Genomic DNA, 17,524 nt, shown 5'->3' on the forward strand with positions numbered 1-17,524 from the left:
GAGAGAGAGAGAGAGAGAGAGAGAGAGAGAGAGAGAGAGAGAGAGAGACTGTATAGAACCCTACCATAAAACAATTTCAGGTGTATTGGTTTTATTTTCGACTCCCTCATATTTACTTTTCACCTTGTCACCCTCTGCAAGCTGATTTCCCTTTGAAGAGCTCTTGGGTTTGTAGTCTGTTAACTCTGTCCATAAGGGTTATCAGCTGAAAATTTCAAGAAAGGAGAAGAGACAAAAGAAACAACCAGTCAAACAGTTCGCAGCAAAATTGACAAGCAAATAAAACACAAACACAACTCTCTGTACTCACCCTGCCAGCATCGTGTAGAGGAGGACGCCTAAACTCCAGACATCACAAGATGCATCGTATCCCTGCTTCTTCAACACCTCTGGAGCGACAAAGTTTGCTGTGTAACAAGGCGTCATCAGCAGCCCGTTTTCTGCTCTGAGTTGCTTGGCGAAGCCAAAATCACAGATCCTCAGGGATTCTGGGCTGCCAGTTATGTCAGCGTACATTATATTTGAAGGCTTTAAATCTCTATGAACAACCTGAGAAGATAGAGAAAAAATAGGAATTACAAGATAAATCAAATGGCAGTAACACTAAAATTTACACAAAGTTCTCTAAGTATATTCACCAAAGCTGATGACACAGTTCAAGTAAAATTTTGTCTCGTTCCTAAAGTATCGGGCAAAGTTCAAGTTACCCAGCACAGCCTCAACCGTTACTAGATGAAGCTTTGTGATTTCAAATGAACACTATGAAGTTAGATGGCTGGTTGCACTGTATCACTTTTTAATCACTGGTCCCTCCTACTGCTTAAAACCCTTCGTCTTTGGTTTCCAAATAACAGCACTGAAAAGTTTTATCATAATTAACCACATCCCTACATTCAACTTTTTTAAATACCTGGATTTCCAAACATATGCTGAGTTAGTTTTTCTTACATTTTTAAGACATTACTATAAATGGACATTAGTTTCAAGACACCAAGAAGATGGATTTCCTAATTTTCACAGGGGCAGCCCAAAAGTATTTGTTCTTAAAACTGTGAACACTGGAACAAGGTAATGTTAAAAAAAATGGATGCTAAGTGAGAAAAAACCAATATGAAAAAATAACCGTTAAACAAAAAGGGGTTGACGTTAAAATAAAACTTTCTGTTAGGTAAAATGAAACTTTCCGTTGGGTAATAGACATTATTGATAATGTTACTGCCAGTTTACTTTACATAAAAATGAACTTTCTGTTAATTTCCGAGGCCCAAAAATCACTTATCATCTATAAGTGTTAACTATATACCAAAATTCAATTTGACAGAGACACTATCACAGTACTAGTAAGTGCTAAAAGCCTAAAATAAAGTATGGAGAAATATGTTCAGTTACAATATCAGTGATAATTATAATTATTCATCTTAATTCTAAATTGGATAAAACACTAGCATTATATATTACATGGCTGCTTCTTGAGACTACTAATATCATTAAGCCTTGCAATCACATACTGTTGAACTTCCTTTACATTCCATGTACAGGGCCTTGAAGCATTCTATCAGCCACAAACTGCATTGATTTAAAGCTTTTCACTCCTAGTTTTCCTGAAGTCTCTTCAATATCCACAGACAAGTTGCATATCTGTAAATTTGACTCAGCCTTACAGGCATTTTGAAATGTGACTCAAGCTACTGTATTTAAGAACACCTAAATGCTAACAATCGACTAATTTCAACAAATTTGTTTTCGTGGTTTCAACCATAAATGAATCAAATGAATGATACCAGTACATCAGCTGTGAACTACAAAATGTCTGTTGTTCCACAGTTTAACTGCAAACATCCACAAGGCAAAATAAAAAATAAATCCACAATACAATACTGCACAGGTAATCCAATATTTCATGAGTGTATACTCAGTTTGCTGTACTGCTAAATGTTGGTATTATCATTATAGCAAAAATACATGAAAATCATGAATAATTACAACACAGTCACACCTTTAAAATTCACTTTAGACCTAAGTCTACTTCAATATTCATAAATCTGTAAATTTCACATGCTTGGTCCTCTGGATAGTCATAAATGAGGGGGGAAAAAGTGGAGAAAGAAAAGCTTGTAGTTGGACGGTGTAAATGAAACCGAAGAAAAGTAAATGGCAAAAAGTATTGGAGCTTGGAGATGAAGTTAGGTCACAAAGTTAATTTAGTACTCCCTACAAAGTGCACTTTGAAAAAAATATGCTATTAAGTGGTTTCCCTTTTATGAAAAAAAAAAAACTAAGAAAGGTGAGCAGCAGTACATATAAAAATTAACTCAAAATATGGCAAAGTAAATATGATAGTCTGAAAATGTTTATCTGACGCCTAGAACCTAGTTGCAAGGGTTTGATGTTACCGAACGATAAAAAATTGAACACATCCCAATTTTATATACAGTAAATGTTTCTTCCCTCTTCCCCCCCAAAAAATTTTTTCCTTGGCCTTTTCTGGTGCACTTAATTTTTCATCATCTGCCTGATTGTGACAAAAAACTGATCTCTGCCTGGCTTCCCCAAAAGCAACCAATATTAGCAACCAAGATTTTATGTTATAAAAACTTCTTAAATGACCACTAAATGCTATATATCTCACTGGGCATAAACCTTCATTCCTCAACAGAGAGGAGAGTGGAGGCAACTAATTACATGTCTAATTCTGTAAAGAAAAAACCTAAGACATAAGAGAGTTAATGGAGATGGTGTCAAGAGATTGATGTACTTGAGAATAATGAAATATGTAATGTAATAAGATATATTCTAATAACTAAGATAAATTAGATGAAGTAACATCACTGAAAGCCTTGACCAAGTTTTATTTGTTTTCCAAAAATTATGGTACCTGTCGACACATTTTTGCAGCTACTGTGTTAGTTAACTGGACCTTTGGTCACTTCTGTTGAGCTTGCAAAGTTCTGGAATTATATACAAGTCAAATCTACCTCTTACTTTGTGGTTAATCTCTACCATTCTAACTTTGTTCCTTGTTCTTTTTGGCCCACGATAGAATAGCTGAATAGGTTGCCAATCCCATTGGCCTTTGCTCTTGAGAAATTATGAAATTACTTCAATGTTACCTAGTCATGGATGGGTTATGATTTATACCATGAGGTAATATGAAGTACCCTTAAGAAATATAAGGGTTTAGCTTAATATAGTCTTTAATTTTTTCTGAGTCCCCAGGACTCCTAACTTCATATTCAGATTTTCTCAGATCATACAGAGGAATATGTAAAGTTATATTAGTATATTATCATACATCTTGCCAGTTGTGCATAAGTTACAGTAGTATTAGGTCAAATGATCAGAACTGTTTTAACTAACATTTCACTTTCCTAGAACATAAACAATTCCTATGCTACCAGTTACCTACTGCAGTTTTTGCAGAATCTCTACTGGACTGTCCACTTAATTTAATACCATCTTGCTCCAGTTTTCATCACTCTTATAAAAAATGAATCCTAGACCAGTCTGGTTGAACTGGTTTAATGTCCACTCAGATCTTTGTGAATTCCCTCCTGATGCAGACTAGTTATCTCGATACTCAACACAGTTCTGCTGATGAGATTTTCCTAGCAGCAACCAACTGGCCCCCCAGTTGCACTGTTTTTTGCCTATTACTTTTTATCCATTCCATTTGGTCTTTTGCCACTTAGCTGTCCAACATTTTCAGCTTTGCCTTATCTAATTTAAGGACAAATCCTTTTGGTAAGCCCTGTGATGGACTGTCACTATGAATGGATATCTGACATCAAGATTCAATAATGAATGCGAACCCCATTAAAGCAAACACGGAAACCTGAAGAGAGATGACACAGTGGAACATGACTTCAACGGGTGGCTCCTCTACACCAGTGGGTAGCTTCCTAATTTATTCTATATTTTTCAAAATGGAACATATTTCTTCAAAGCATAAATGAGACTAAAACATGAACTGGATGCACTGTAAGTATTATTTCCTATTATTCTTTCAGTGCTTTAAACACCCCAACTTTCATTTTCAGTATATGCTAGAATTACTGCATGTAGTCTCATGATCTCAGTCCAATAAATAATAAATATTTCTGTTAATACTGTATTACAAAACTCTCCTTAGTCCTGCTTCTGTTAATAGTAATTTTGGATTCTGTACTACAGTATGGCAAAGACAGAAGAGATTTGTCGGTAAAGAATAATTTTCCAAAACATTTTCTGTCATTAACACTACAAAACACGTTTCTTTCAAAGCCAAATATAAGCAAAAAACTTACCCCATTTTGGTGCAGGTACTGGACGGCCTGAGTTAGTGTCAACAGAACAGCCGAGGCTTCCCGCTCAGAGAAAAATTTTTGACGTAGTATTTTGTCGAGTAGCTCCCCTCCTTTCATCAGCTCCATCACCAGGTATACATGTGAATCATCTTCATACACCTATGAAATGTAAAAAATACTTTATTAAAGTGAAAAACATACTTTATTAAAGTGAATAATTATCATTATTGTAGTATTTGCACTTTGCAAGACCACAGAGTTTCACTTTTATCCTATAAGGAGGCTTGCTTGATGGATCAGTGCTGAATGAAATTTAAATTGGAGCAAGGTAAAGTGTCAGAGAAGCTGGATTGCTTAAAAGGAGAAGACCAAAAGGAATGGATCAAAATCAAAAAAGCAAAAAGTCTTGTAGATGTGGGCCAAAGGATGTTGGACCGCATAAAAGGGTACCATTTGCACGGTCCCTTGTGTCTCACTGCAGTTGGTGCCTTTAAAGATCCTTTGGAACATTCCTCTGGTCAGCTTCATCACTATGTGCCTTTTACTTTTCATCCATTTCCTTTTATCTCTCACCACCTAGTTATCCAACTTCTCGAACTTGCCCCAATTTTTAATTCTCATTTCGGAAAACAAATCCTACAGAGAAGCCCTGTAAGAAACTAGAACTGTGACTGTATTCTCAAGCAATTTAACTAATCTCTTCAAAAGGATAAAAAAGCAAAAATGAACAAAATAAAAACTGAAATGATTTGGTCCAATACTAAAGCTCAGAAAATTAAGTTATAGGTAAAATACAGTATTCCATTAGGACTGCCTGAACACAATGATGACAACTAACACATTAAGTGTACTTAAGATACATACTGTACTGTCTTTCAGACCAAGGTGGTTTAGGCAAAGCCCAAATAATCATAGAAAGAAAAATTGGATAAATAAAGATCCAGACTTGATGGGAGTTTAGGCAGAATGAGAACACAACAGAAGAGAGAAAGCAGAACTTATTTTACATCAACCCCAAAAGACAAAATACTGAAGTAAAAAAGCTTATGATGATGTATATTCAACTGCTTTGGTTCTTCAGAATCTTTTATATGCTTTGGCATTGTGGGTTTACACACTTTGCTGAAGAGTACTGCATCCACAGTGAAGGACTTACAATGTTATGCGCTTCACCCAACATTATTAACTTTATGGCTGATACACTTCAACAAAGTGATGCTGCAACAAAAATGGCATACAAAATGGCACAAATCTGTGATTGAAGCATCTTTTACTTCTGAATGAAGTACTTATTTTAAGGGCAAATTAACTGAAAAGATTGTGTACTTTTTACCACAGCAGTCAAACCAAACATAACCTTATCCACAGTGAAAGACTGATTTACTTTAAGCTTTCAAAGTTACTTACATCTCTTAAGGATATGATGTTCGAATGATGACCATATCTGTACAGTATCTCGATCTCTTCCTGGCAATCTCTGGCTTTTTTCCCAATGATTTTGACAGCGTATTCTATTCTCGTGGCTCTGTGAATACACCTTCTGCAAATGCTGTAACTACCCTTTCCAATTTCCTCACAGAGGTCATACTCGTCGTGTATACTATTTGGTTTTATACCTGATAATCTCTGCAAGAGAAAATTCACATTAAGTGCACTGTACTAAAATGATACATTGTTATAATAAAATCATCAACATTTATAAAACAGACGCCACATAATTTCCCAGCTTTTAAAGAGCTGTAATTCATTCTAAAGATCTGGTTAAACTTTGTAATACATGTCCTTAGCCAAGGTCTACATGAATTTCTTATTCTGATTGTAGATACTGCTTCTCAAATTTGTTTTTCCTTCTCCCCAGTTCTGTGTCTTCCTTTCTACTTTATCTGATAACTCTTCTTATGGAGTACTTTACTAAAGTTCACAGACATACTGTAATGCTTTTGGTAGCTATTCAGGGTTAACTCCATATCATTACAGCAAGACATTAAAAATTAATGATACATTATATTTCAATACTTCATAAAACTAAGCTCAAACATAATATAAACTGCTATTTTTTGGTGTCAATTTTAAAAAACATTACCGATTTCAGGCTATCTGTAACTATGAAGTGTCATGATATTTTATGAACAAACATTTTGAATTCAAGCTACCTTGGATATTTTATGGGATTCTTACGATTCACAATTACCCTCACATAGATATGTTAGTACAGTACAAATAACATGTCTCCACTACTAAGTCGAGGTACCAGACCCTCACAGTGTTAGTCTTATTGATTTGTTTTTCATCGATTTAAATTTCAATTTTGTTTAATAAATTGCAGTTCTTTAAAATTCACGCTAATGTGTTCAAGTGACAACCCTGAAGAACATGACACTGTCTGTTCGTTGAAGTTTGAATATTTACACATTTCACTACTGCTGAAACCCATTATCATCAACACCCTAATGGAGGAAGATGGTAAGACAACTTGCATTATCAAAAACAGTCTTAAACATTTCTAAAACCATGAAAAAAATCCATTTTCTGATTCCTAATTCACCTTCCTTCTCATTTACCTTCATCATAAAAAATTTAGTGATTACGAATCAAGTTCTGTGCATTTTGTAATATTAGGGCCCAAGAAATTATATATTACTCATCTTTCCTCTCATATTACTAAATATAAAGATCACACATAGGGCTTTGATAAAAAAATATTTAAAAAATTAGGTAATATGAGGCATTTAATTCATTTTACGATTCATGATGCAGTGATTTTCTCCTGTGCAGTTTATTCAAGCTTCCATTTTCCAAGCTCTCTACAATCCTAAATATCTTTACAGGGAAGACTTAATGTTTTCTTAGGGGTTACCAACACCCTTTTTTCCAACCCCCTTCCTCATTTCCATTAGGCCTAGTTACACAGAAGTACCAGTGTGCATAAAAAATAAACTTCTTTACATGAACAGTCCTAGAATCAAAGCCCCATCAATAACTTACCTTGCTAAGTGGCTTTGATTTTTCTGATGACTGGGACTGCTTTACTCCATGACTATCTACATGTTCTTCTAATAAAAATGGTGCTACAAAACTGAATCCCTTAAACATCTGATGAGCATTTGCACTTGGAGGTACACCAGGAGAATCTGCAATAAAAAGTAGCAACATTAGAGATAATTAAAAAACTATTAAACTTCAGGTAAGGAAATATGTGGCTGGAACTTATTCACTATCATCATTCAAACCACGAGACACGCCATAAAAACAACCAACTTTCCCATCAAGACTCCAAGGAATAAAATGGTCCAAAAGAATAATACAGCCCATTTCATCAATCATGGTCAACTTGAGGCTTTTAAAAAAGTAGGGTGTGTTCCTAACAGCATGGCCATAAGTTTCGTAACAAGAGCTTGTTACCTGGAACTGAAATGAATGCCTGGTGATCACAAGAGCTTCAATAGCATTTTTCCCAATAATAAATGGTTAAAAAGACACAAACTCCTCAACTTAACACGACCTCAACTCAGTGGACTTTAGTGCTTATTGGCTACCACATTATGGTCAGTCTTCCTACCCTACCATTTTAGATAAATCTCTTAAACTGAATGTCACTGTAAAGTACAGGTTAGTTCAAGTTAGGAAGAATGTGGAACTGCTCTTAGGCATGAGATAACTTGAAAATGCTTGAGTCCAGGCCATATTATAGGGTCTTTGTTACTTAACAGACTTTGTTACCTATTAGAGAGGCCAAACCCCCAAATACATCTGTTACGTTTCTGTTCTGATGTGCTGGATAGTTTGAGGCTAAGAAGACAGAGTGTCTTCTGGATTTCATTTATTATCTAAGAGATGTATACAAGTTACAAGTACTAACAAAAGCAGAGCCACCAAGCGACTGCACCTTGAACTATAATGACAACACAATTGGTTGCTTTCTTTATGAAAACACATTGACATCATAACAGCATCTGTTAAGCTGAGGTGCTACTGTACAGCAGAACAGACAAGTGTATCTGAATGGTTAAATGAAGATGCTGACATTCTATCTGAAGCCTTTGAGAATCAAGAAACTATCCAGTTTCATAAAAGAAATTTATAATTGACCAAGTAGACCAACGTAGTTCATGTAGTCATCAAAATGCCCTTCAGGCAGTATCAAGGGATCCTTGCAGCATCCTATAACCCCTAAATTGCTATGCCTCCTCTTCTTAGTATCCAATCACATCCTTATCTTTCATCTTCCATTTACATGTTCAAATACTACTACTAATTTTTCACAATGATTCAATAACATGACAGGAATGATCATTACATCATTTGGTCACAGCTGGAATGTGACTTCTAAAAAACTGGGGGTAACAAACCTCACAAAAGTGACAAGATTGTCAGATTTAACTGCAGTTTAATACTGTATTATATAGTGCATGGTATAGCCTAATAAATTCTGAATGCGAAGGATGATCAGAATCATAATAACCTTTACTAGTTATGAATGCAGTAATGAGTTCACTGAAGGCAGTACTAGACATTAATTCTAAGATCTGGAAATGTAATTCTATAGAACTCAAGTTGAACTTTTGTTCAGCAGTTTATGATGCGAGTCAGCTCCAGAACACCAAATTGAAGGTGCTGAAAACCAAATTGAGAAACAATAATTACAACATGGAAGAACAGAAAAAAATCAAATCAGTTCCTCAGGATAGACAGGTCCCTTAAAATCCTGGATTCTCAATCTACAGACATTTCATGGACAAACCCAAAATTTTTCTCATACAGTATGTGAATATGAAATCAATATAACCTGGAATTTTTTGCGAGCTGAATGATGTTAAAGAAATATTGTCCATGAAAAGATCTAGACTGAGGAACCCAATGTCCATGACTACTCAGAATAATAAAAAAACCCTGAGTAAAAGCATTTTTCATATATCTGCCAGCTTGCCCTCCCAAAATACCATTTTAATAAAAGAATTTTCTTGGAAACATAAGAAAATAGAAACTTACAATTTTTCCCTAACCTGAACTTGAAGCCTTCATAGAGTTATTATTATTCAATACCTGCTCACAGTATATGAGAACGATAATGAATATCCTCATAATATTAAAAATCTCCACCCGAGACCCTGATGTAAAGCCACTGCTTATTTGTGCAAGTATTAAATAACCTCTGAAAATCCATGAAAGAACAACATCCTATAACTGAAAAGATATAAAAATAAAGCTGGTCTCTTAACAGAACTAACTTTGTACTCTACAATGCCTACAATATCTGTTGCTGGATACACACAAAATATCTAAGTTTTTCTGTAACTCAATGAGGAAAAAACTGAATATTTGCCTAAAATCTGAATTGCTTATCAGAGGCCCATTTGGCGAAAGAGGCCATGTCACGTAGTATTACAATCAAGAAAAAAAGGTACTGCAATGCTTCCTTATGAGTACTGTAAATACTGGCCTGTTTTATGCCCTTTATTTTATCGCACTAATAATAAAAGCACCACACTTTCACTTATTAGCTGAATTATTACAATCTTCACAATAGTAAAGCAAAATCCTGCAATTTTCATTTATAAGTTCCTTTAACTTCCCCTGATGCAAATTCAACAAAGTGCATTTTATTAATGAAAATGGAAGCCAAATAGTACAAGAGGTGATCGATGAATGTTCTTAACTAGCCCCTAATCAGACACAGATAAAATAATTCCTCTCTTTCCATGAATGGAATCTTAATTGCAACCTGGCAATATACCTTCAGATGATTTTTTCCACATTCCTGCCTATACAATCATAGATGAAAAACCTGGCAGTTGCTCATGAGGAAATGTTCATCATACTACAAAACAACATAGCATCTGAGTAACCTGTTAGTTTAGTGCATTTCAAAAAAGACATCTAAGAAGTGATATAACAGGCGGATAAGTTATGGAGGAGAACGAGAAGACTGAAAATGAAAGAATGATAACCCTGTCATTATTATCCATTTGTTAAAGAACATGAAGCTCTCATTCACAGCACATATGACCATATACACAAAAGCTTCAGTCACTAGGAATTATGACATTATACTAAAGGTACAAAAGTAAGAAATTAGATTTTGATGGAAACTGATAAGCAGGATGAGCACGCACATCAAATATATTACTGACCAATCAAGTGGTCGCAAATAACTTATTCACTCTCCATACATACTGAGTGCAAGTTCAAGTTCCTTTTAAACCTTTGCATCATGTACGGTGTATAGTATATTAATACCTTTTCTTTACCATACGATTTCCTTACTGATTTATGCACATAGATTTCTTTTTAACCCAGGTTAGGGTGCTAAAAATGCTTGGCTTGAGAAAACTACATGAATGACATAAACCAAGTACACTGGCTTAAAATTTCTTATTTCTATCTTCATTATTACTACAAAAAAAATACACCAATCAGAATGGCATACAAAATCTTTGCACATATATTGACAAAACCAAGGAGTACCAACCTCTGGGTGTTCTTGTTGTGAATTCTTGATCAAAATAAAATGTGTCGTCAGCCTTGGACACGGCTGGCTTGAAGGGGGGTTCAATTTCTTTACTATACAATTTGTTCCAGTCAATAGACGCAAAAAATGGGTGCCTCTTCAGTTCCTCAACTCCTTCTGGTCCTGTGAATAATGATCTTATTACTAATGGAGTCACGAGACTGTTTGCTGCTACAATACTGTGAACAGATAAACATTTCACTACACAAATCATCCATAAGCAATTAAAATAACGATGACTTACGTGACAAAGACATCCATTCTGATTACGAAATACTATAGTTAACTAACAACTGCCCATTAAGTATAACAATATGTATAATTTCAAGGTTACATTTAATGTTAAACATCAAGAACTATCACTGGCTGAAACTATAAAACTGTTCTGAAGAATATTCATAATAGTTATATCTGCCTTAGTGTAAAAATAAATAAGAAGGCTTTCAATACCAAAATAATTAATGGAGGTACACCAATTTGTTTTGAGCTGGAACCCCTATGAGTTCTGAGAGCTACTGAAATACATGGCAGTTTGCTTGTAGCTATGAACAAATGAAAAATTCATCCAGCCAAGTTGCTTTTTCTGCTATTCAGTTTCTATTCATTCCCCTTAATCTCTTCTCACATTAACTTCTTTTCCAAGCCGTAACCAGTCCCTCATTTTAAAATGAATCCTTCATTCCGGGAACCTTACTCAGCATTCTGGTTCAACTACAAAACAATGACAAAAGTGGCAGTTGAAAACCAAGTACTGTAGCTATGATTTATGTCCAGCTATGATTTACGTCCTGGACAAACATGACAGTGAACATCACCAAAAACTTCAACGAAAAAATAGTCTGATTTCAAAGTGCCTGAAATGATACACAGACATCTTGTGAGCCACAATCTCTCCATAGTCTTTGGATATGTATCCATGTATCCCCTTACGGAAATACTACCTGCAAGAAGGTGCTAACTGCAACAGGCCAGGCCTTGCATGGAGCTCTGCGGATGGCGCTAAGGGTTCTTTGAAATTTTTCGACACCCACCTGCATTATTTTCTACCTTACTTTTCATTCTCAGCATCTTCAACTTAACCTTGCTTTATCTTTCACCCGAGAACAAATCTCTTAGGAATGCCCTGTGAGTGTCTAAAAATTTGGACTCGAATGATTTGGCTGATCTACTTCAATTAATATTACTAATACGGTCATTCTGAATACATACCTGCACCTAATCTATTGGCTGGATTTCTTTTAAATAGTGCCCTGAGGAGGGACTGTGCCTCAGGGCTCAGGTACGGTGGCATTCCTAACTTTGCTTTCAATATTAACGTCATAGTTTCTTTCCTATTTACACCTTGGAAGGGTAATGCCCCTGTCAACATCTCAAACTGGAAAACAAAAGGGCTAGTTATTCACAGAGCAATAAATACTTGAATAAATTCACATTTATTTACAATTTATTGATACATTTACAATTACAAAAAGCAACTTATTTCTAGTTTTTCATGGGGAGAAGGGAATAGCTTTCAGGTTACATAAAACCAGTCTCCCCAAAAAACTATCTTGTTCCTGAAGAAATCAAACAATTCTTTTGCCTAAAACAAAGATTAAACTTGGACGAAAACTTCTGTTAATTTTACCACAACATCCTTCAGCAATTGAGATTTCAATTACTGTATGTCATTTAAGATAATGCACATTTTAAACCCTTGAGAGTTTACTCAATGCAAATAATGGCATTTGTAAAATACTGTATGGCTAATTTCAACTCATCTTCTTGCTTTTCATCATTTCCTGTTTTGGAATATGCTATACAGCAAGTATCTAAAACTATTCAGCTCCATAACAGCATACCCAGCATTATCCCATTAAAAAAATATACAGCTGGCTATTAAGGAAAATTGTGTAGTTTGCCTCGGAAAAAAAATTTGCATTAAGGGACAGGATGAATTTAATTCTTGACGGTAAGAAACATAGACTAATCATCAGCTTCACTTACCAATAACACACCAAATGACCACCAGTCTGCAGCAGTTGTGTGTCCTCTACGGTTAACAATTTCTGGTGCCATATATTCTACAGTACCACAAAAACTATATGCCTTCTGGTCATCCAAAGCCTCCTTACATAGGCCAAAGTCTGTGAGGGAGATGTTGCCGTCTGCATCTAACAGAATGCTGTCGAAGACAAACCAAATACAGATTATTTTAGTGCATTTGCACTGAATAAGTTTCCATAAAAAAAATCTGTTTCTTGCAAAAATGTTAGAATAGGAAGACTAATGTAAAAACTAACAGTAAGAACAGTATTTACTGTACAGGTATATGCTCTACAAAAACAAAATCCTTTCATATCACACATGAAGTACATGTACACAATTTTTTCTCTGTATCTCGTAAAAATTACAGCTATTAGATGTACTTGATCACTGGTTTCAAAATTCTAAAATTCCGGTGCATGTTCTAGTAAAACTTACAGCCAATCCACCGTCAGACTCAGTAACTTTGTATAAACTTTGTATACGTCTCGCAATATTAAAATTATCATTTTTTATAAACCCACTTAATGACAATTTATATACAACCCACATAATGACAAAGTGTTAAGGAAACCTTGGTAGTTTGATGAGGCAATTATTACCATCTTCTTAGCGAGAACAGAAACCCCTGGTGGTAGATTAAAATCCAAAAATGAAATTAAATGGAACACTTAAAAAGAAAGGAATATTATAAAGAGAGAAGTAAAATAGGATTGGCAGGAGTGCGAAGGAACTTAAGAACTGGTTACATTACAATGGCGTGAATGGGATCATGAAGTTAATCAGTAGACAATAACAAATTTTGGAAAGTGGAAGACTTTAAAATAAAAATGAATCTGTTGTGGAAAATTAGAAGTGAAAAATAGCTAAGATAACTGTAAGGGAATGGAAGGGTTAAAAGAACATAAAAAGAAAAACAAATTTGTTTTCACTACTGGATATCAAAATATTACATGAAAAAATTAAAAACTAACTAAGCATCAGAACACAATTATTGGAAATGTTCACATAACATCGAGTATCTTACTCTGAAAAAAGGGAGGGATGAATACACTATACTTGGCAAGTGAAAAAACTGGATATATATTTCTCAGAAACTTTTTTGTATTATTCAGAGGAACCACTCCGAGTGAATCTTGTTAACTCTCACATTATTCTACTACTGTATGAACCCTTCCTTGCAGGGCATATTTATCTACTGAATTACGTATCAGAGTGAACCGTTTCTGTACCTCAGAACTTGAAGCATGCAATCACTTAAGAGGACTGTCACGAAAACTGGAAAGTTTATGAATCAAAAATACCAGAAGATCATCTGTATATAGTAAATGCCGCAGAGGATACGAGTGGAGGGTAAATAACAATGGATGAAAAAAAAAAAAAATGACTGAAGCCTAATCCTCAATAAACTGTTGCACAGCACAGGCAGTTACGACGAGCTCGGCTTACAACGTTCCGAGCTTACGACACTCTTCAAATATATTCATCAAAAATTATTTCCCGGGTTACACTGCATGTTCCGGGTTTACAACGCCGATTTGACAGAAGAAATATAGCTCCAAAAAGGGCAGATTGGTAAAAATTTGGATTTTTTAATGAAAAACTTAATAAAAATGCAGTTTACCTTGATTACAAGACACCCAAATGATTAAAGATAAGGTTTTCTAACAATTTTCAACATTTCGGATTACAACGATATTTGGCTTACAATGCGGCATCGGAACGGAACCACTGTCATAAACCGGGGACTGCCTATATATGCCTTTCCAGAGACGAAGATTAAAGGAATCACAAGGAAACTACAAACACATTATGTGAACAGAAAACTTTAATGAGTTTTCCCTACATAAAGCACGAAAATTTTAACGCCACTTACTTTTCTGGTTTTAAGTCTCTGTAGATGATCCCCAACGAGTGAAGGTGATCCAATGCTAAGGCTAATTCAGCTAAATAAAATTTGACATCTTCTTCTGTGAACATTATCTGGAAAAAATGAAATAGGTAAACAATGGGTATAGAGTGGGGAGTATTTACTGGTAACTACAATATGCGAATGAGCAAGATCACATATACCATTACATTACCCTCCAATGGAATGGGATATAAACTTTAGGCCAAGGACCTAGCACTGGGACCTATGAAGTCATTCAGCGCTGAATGGGAAACTGAGAGTAAAAAGGTCTTAAAGGTGTAACAGGAGGAAAATTTCACAGTGGCAATATGAAACAACTTTTAGGAGAGGATGGAAAGTAAGATGGAAGAAAGAGAATATGAATGGAGGTAGAGTAAAAGGAATTAACCTCCAGTAACAACCAGGTTACCATATATTCAACATTTATATGTCCACAAACATGTTCGTGGACACAAAATTAAAATGAACAAACATCAATCTCCCCTGGTTGTTAGGTCGGGGGTCAGACATACTGGCGGACCAAGTAGCTTTTAATTCCTTTTAGGCTGTCTAAAAACACATTTAAAGACCACTTAACTTGATGGCTGCTCCAAGTCATGCGAGATTAAAATGGATGAAGTCTATTCATAAACTGAGAAGATTTAAGACCTAAGTAACCAGGTGTTTTTTATATTATTTGGTTATGGTCTATTATTCCTCAACTTTAAAAAGATCTTAGAAATCTGTAATATGAAGTACATTTTATACGCTTTACTTATTTATGCTATCAACTCTTAAAATAATTACACATTTAACACGAATATAATCCATATGGTCATACCCATGACATGGGACAGAACCCTATACACACTATTAGTTCTTCTGTACAACAGTTCTTAATTTAGGATCAAAGAATATTAAATAATCCTGATTTACACATGGATTATACTAAAAACAAAGTATCTGTAAATTTGCGCCTACGTCACAAAATAAAGAAGCTTCAAACTTAAAAACCAATTACAGGTCCCAGACCATTTTCTGAGCCACCAAAGCTGCAAGCAAACACTCACCTCTTTTGATAATCTAGTGAAGAGATCTCCGCCTCTCAGGAAATCCAAAATGAGGTAGAGTTTTCCTTCGGTCTGGAAAGCGTAGTGTAGTTTCACCACAAACGGGTGATTCACATCTGCTAAAATGTCTCTCTCCATCTTTGTCCGCACTCGGTCGCGCACTGAAACGATGATGACAGGTTAATCAAGCCCTACAGCCAACTCTTTGAAATCAAGACCTATTTTACCATACAGTCACTCAATAAACTTTGACATTTTTTCATGCGTAAAATTATAGAGGAACATCTGACTGGTCTTCCAAGAAGTACTACGAAAGGTAGTAATACAGCAAAAAGTAGACGAGACAAGTGCATTCGAACATGTCAAAGGGGAAGGAGTTCAATGGTTTGGACATGTTTTAAAGAAGAACAAGGAGCAATCAACTCAAATGGCCTGGAAAGAGGCAGCAAAAATTAGGGGATCTCATGCACGACAGTTGGTTTAGATAGAGAATCAGCAATGAGGAGAGAAGAGTTACAAGGATGGGGCTTAGTACACATTAGCCGAGCTTGTGCCAGCTTTGACCCTTGCAGTAAGACATGAAAAGACTTAGAAGCCTGTTGTGGACCTCATGACTCTTCAAACCAACAAGAGATAATGTTACTTGGAGTTACTTGGGCAGAGGTGCCTCGAGGACTCGGTAGTCGATCCGAGGACACAATGTTAAAAAAATAATGATAAATCAACTCTGAGTTCCTGATCAATGTCTGTTCTGGAAATTGCCAGTACTTTAAATTAATTACCATATGTCCACAAAAAACAATAAGGATGATTAGTGACGTCCTAAAATCCAGTGTGTGATACAGATAATTAAGAGTTGAGTTTTCAAAATGTCTTAGGTTGTAACTTATTGAACAGAGAGGATTACAGATCAATACTGCACAAAGTACTGTTTTGTATTTTATAAAAACCTTCATCTTCGTTTCCATAAAATTACAGTGGGTGTAAACATGAGGAAGTGATTTTACCATTACCATGAAGTTAACATAAGAAACCTTGCACAAACTGTAAGAAATCCACCTAAGAATGGTTTAAGCAATAAAATTAGTCAAGATCTTATGCATGGGATTTGTGAACTCGAGGGTCAGAGGTTACAACTGACAGACTGAATGAACCTAACCCAAAAACCTTGCAACACAACAACATTAAACTGATATTACAACATCAGTGGTTGAGGAATTCTTTGTGATCTGTAGAACATCTATGATAAACTGATATAACCGATAAACTGTTTTCACAACAACAAAGGTTGTTTGTGTCAAGTAACTAGGTACTAACAGACCAGTTGATTCAATTAAATAAAAGGCATTATTATTCAAAAGATGAACCCTATTCATATGGAACAAGCACGCCAAAGCAGCCATTGACTCGAAATTCAAGCCCCCAAATATGGTGCTCTTTAGAAAGAAGTTAAGAGGAGCTAAAGAGACATCACTTATCAAAATAAAAAAAATTAATCAATAGATATATAAAAATATAATTATTAAAATGCAAGAAGAACTGTATTAGGTACTGAAGAATAACATCGAGTATAAAAGCCTAAAGGGTGACAGGGTGCCCTTCAAAAGTGCAGCCTTACTAATACGAGTCAGGGTTAAACTATTTAGTGATAATACCAGCGACCAGGTGGCCAGAGTCAAGTACTTTCTACTATTCTCAGTTACGGAACGTGTGACACTTATTCCTGCTGACGGTGCTGTGCGTTTGG

General features: G+C 35.3%; 1 protein-coding gene across 3 annotated transcripts in view; it reads right to left on the reverse strand.

Annotated features, from left to right (window-relative positions):
* The window catches only part of S6kII (Ribosomal protein S6 kinase II), a 175,663-nt gene that overhangs the window by 75,538 nt on the left and 82,601 nt on the right, over positions 1-17,524 (reverse strand). For all 3 annotated transcript variants that reach the window (XM_067097616.1, XM_067097615.1, XM_067097617.1), the window contains 9 exons: positions 15,778-15,938; positions 14,693-14,799; positions 12,778-12,955; positions 12,001-12,166; positions 10,753-10,914; positions 7,269-7,414; positions 5,691-5,909; positions 4,284-4,442; positions 311-549 (listed from right to left, as the gene is read on the reverse strand). In XM_067097616.1, the coding sequence (XP_066953717.1) occupies positions 311-549; positions 4,284-4,442; positions 5,691-5,909; positions 7,269-7,414; positions 10,753-10,914; positions 12,001-12,166; positions 12,778-12,955; positions 14,693-14,799; positions 15,778-15,938 (1,537 nt within the window). The remainder of the gene's footprint in view (positions 1-310; positions 550-4,283; positions 4,443-5,690; positions 5,910-7,268; positions 7,415-10,752; positions 10,915-12,000; positions 12,167-12,777; positions 12,956-14,692; positions 14,800-15,777; positions 15,939-17,524) is intronic.

The sequence above is a fragment of the Macrobrachium rosenbergii genome, chromosome 54, assembly GCF_040412425.1.
Source record: "Macrobrachium rosenbergii isolate ZJJX-2024 chromosome 54, ASM4041242v1, whole genome shotgun sequence".
Classification (NCBI taxonomy): Eukaryota; Metazoa; Arthropoda; class Malacostraca; order Decapoda; family Palaemonidae; genus Macrobrachium; species Macrobrachium rosenbergii.